Genomic DNA, 2,834 nt, shown 5'->3' with positions numbered 1-2,834 from the left:
AGCTCGAACCGTGATGGTGAATAGCGAACAACAAACTCAAACCGTGACGGTGAACGGTGAACGACAAACGGCAAACTCAAACCGTGACGGTGAAGGATGAATGGCGAACGGCGAACTCGAACTGCGACAGTGAATGGCAAATGACGAACTCAAACCGCGACGGTAAACAGCAAACGTGAATTGTAGCGCGGTAATGATTTCTCTTCTCTTCTCACTGCGAGAGAGATATTTACTACATTAGTAAAGATTAAAAAATTACATGTATAAATGTCACCATATTAATGAATGAAGACCCTTAAAATAAGAGTTAGAAATCAAGTGTATTTATATAGTCAATTTGGTGTAGTGGTTGTAACTATCAGAATTATATTGGATTATCGAATTTAATTGTAGCACAATATTAAACTCATTTAAACTTTTTTTAGATTAGAATAAAATGTTTAAAATATTAAAATTATTATAAATTGGATTATCGAATTATATTGAATTTTTTATGGTTAGAAATGGTTATTTATTCTACGTTTGGATACATCTTTAAAAAAAAGTACTTTTATTGTAAAAAAAGTATACTATTTTGGTTCCTAACGTTTGAACGAATTCTTAATTTGGTTCCTAATATTTCAAACGTCCAATTTCAATCCTAAAAGTTTTCAAATAGGTTTAATGTTGTCTTATTGTTAAATTTGACAATAGAATTAATATATTAAAGAGTTAATAATTTTCGATTTCATTACGTAAATAAAATCAACTTATCAATAATCACCAATATAAATTTTTTTTCTAGAGTATTGATTATTAATTGCTAAGATTTAGAATTTTGTAAAAAGAAAAATGAGAAAACCTAAAGCTAAAAAAAAAAAAAAGTATAAAACAATGATATTTTGACATGATTTTGTACACGTCATTCCTTTGATTGATGACTTTGAAATTTGTTGTGGCGTATCAACTACATACATCATAAATCAGATTGGGTCCCAATATAAATAGTAGATGAGAAACATGTTCAAAGTCTTCATCAATCGTGCGAGGACCAAAGTGGACATTTAACGTTTACATTAGTAACTTAATATGACACATGTATGATTGACTAACCACACTAATAAAAGATACAATTCCTATTACAAAAATAAATTTTAAACATTTCTAAAATAATAAAAATTTAAAGAATCAAGTTTCTGAGATTAATTTTAGATTTTCCTTTTACTATTTTAAATCATCCGTTCCCTACATTTGCTTTCTTCGGATTCCTTTGATCTTAGCATTTCAAATAAAGAGATGCATGCATCAGATCTTATTGGAAGTATGCATGCATTGGAGACATTACTACAAAATTATTATACCAACCAAAGATCCAGTTTAACTAAACAAAACAGATACAGATAAAAGGACAAAACAAAGGTGGTGGTTCATAAACACAAAGCCCCACCACTTGAAAAAGGTAAGAATAATCATTCACATACAACAAGAAATTAATTGTCTTCTACCCTATAGACTCAAAATCATGACAAATAAGAAAACAAATGTTACCAATTGCTGGGATAACATAACCTCTAATAAATTTAATATAAGATATCTATGTTTAGATCTTTACTATTTATTACATACTATAATTCAAAATTATTTGAGAGTAAAAAAAAACATAAATTATGTAAAATAAGTCAAGCAAAAAAACAGAATTTAGTAATGCATAACATAGACATTGTACTCAACAGTAGCATCACCAGATTTAAGATCTAGCCAATGAGTCCTTGCTTCGGCATAGCCTCTGGCGAATCTAAACAATCCACTTCCACCAATTACCGGCATCTCCCTCACCTTGTTAAACACAGCGTTCCTCCCCAAGATGGTGATGGAACTTCCATTGTATTTTCCATCAATGAAAGCAAAGTTCATGGCCATAAGAAGGTCGACTTCGGTTTGACAAGCGGAGGCGTAAAACCCCTGAGCCCTTCCAACAAGCTTGGAGTTCAATTTAGGACCTAGGGTCAAAGGGTTGTCGATCATTCTGACCAACCCAAATGCGGTGGTGGTGTTGATCTTGGTCATGGGTGGTGTAACAACCGAAACTGAAGTTGGGTTTTGGCCACTAAGGATGTCATGCCAATAGAATTTGAAGTGGGAAACCTTCTCTTCTTTGTTTAGGCCGAGGAGGCTCCGGTCGATGGGGCGAACGAAATCGCTGGCTCCGGTGAGGGTGTGGCATGAGAGGAGAAGAGTGGTGATGATGAAGAAGAAATGTGTGGTGGTCATGGTTGGGAATCAGATCAGAGAAGAATGATGCAAAGTACTAATTGCTAATGGCTCCACTAAAAAATGTGGGTTGTTGAATGAAGAGGGAAGAAAAGGTGTTGAGGCTTTTATAAATGGGGAATCTGTGGTGTAGACATAAATTTAATGATAAAGGTACATTCACTAAAAAGAAAAAACATGTATGGAACCACTTTTCTTCTAACAAAATTCTTTGGTTGGAATTTTGAGTTAATGGTTTTAGCATTATTCATATATTATTATTTATATTGGTCTTGCAAAGTATATGAATAAAAAAGCATTTTTTTCAACAATATCGGTGAGATGCAATTTCTTAGCAAATTAAACAAAAATCTCTTTAGAGAAGAAATTGGAAGGGGGGAAAATGTAGGATGGGGACCCGAAACCTAAGTTAGTGGGGTTTGGTTGGTGTGAGGGTGTCATTATTAGTTGACGAGTGAAAGATGGGGTAGTAAGCACTTTTTTTTTTCTTCTTTAATTTCCAAAATGGACTTGTTAAAGCATAAAAGGGAATGATTTATAGGAGGAGAAAGCTAAAGGAACAATGAAAATTTTGAGCAATATGA

The 2,834-nt window shown here is 33.0% G+C and overlaps 1 protein-coding gene across 1 annotated transcript; it reads right to left on the bottom strand.

The window, feature by feature from the left end:
* On the bottom strand, positions 1,335–2,377 carry LOC107625811 (dirigent protein 22). Its single transcript, XM_016328536.2, has one exon. The coding sequence runs from the start codon at positions 2,248–2,250 to the stop codon at positions 1,678–1,680; it is 573 nt and encodes a 190-aa protein (XP_016184022.1). The 5' UTR covers positions 2,251–2,377; the 3' UTR covers positions 1,335–1,677.

This window comes from Arachis ipaensis, chromosome B02, assembly GCF_000816755.2.
Source record: "Arachis ipaensis cultivar K30076 chromosome B02, Araip1.1, whole genome shotgun sequence".
NCBI lineage: Eukaryota > Viridiplantae > Streptophyta > Magnoliopsida > Fabales > Fabaceae > Arachis > Arachis ipaensis.
Note: the sequence above shows the minus strand (reverse complement) of the source record. Positions and strands in the feature narration are given on the sequence as shown.

Bases quoted from the DNA above. Each gene is read 5' to 3' on its own strand.
- LOC107625811 (XM_016328536.2), bottom strand. From the start codon at position 2,250: ATGACCACCACACATTTCTTCTTCATCATCACCACTCTTCTCCTCTCA.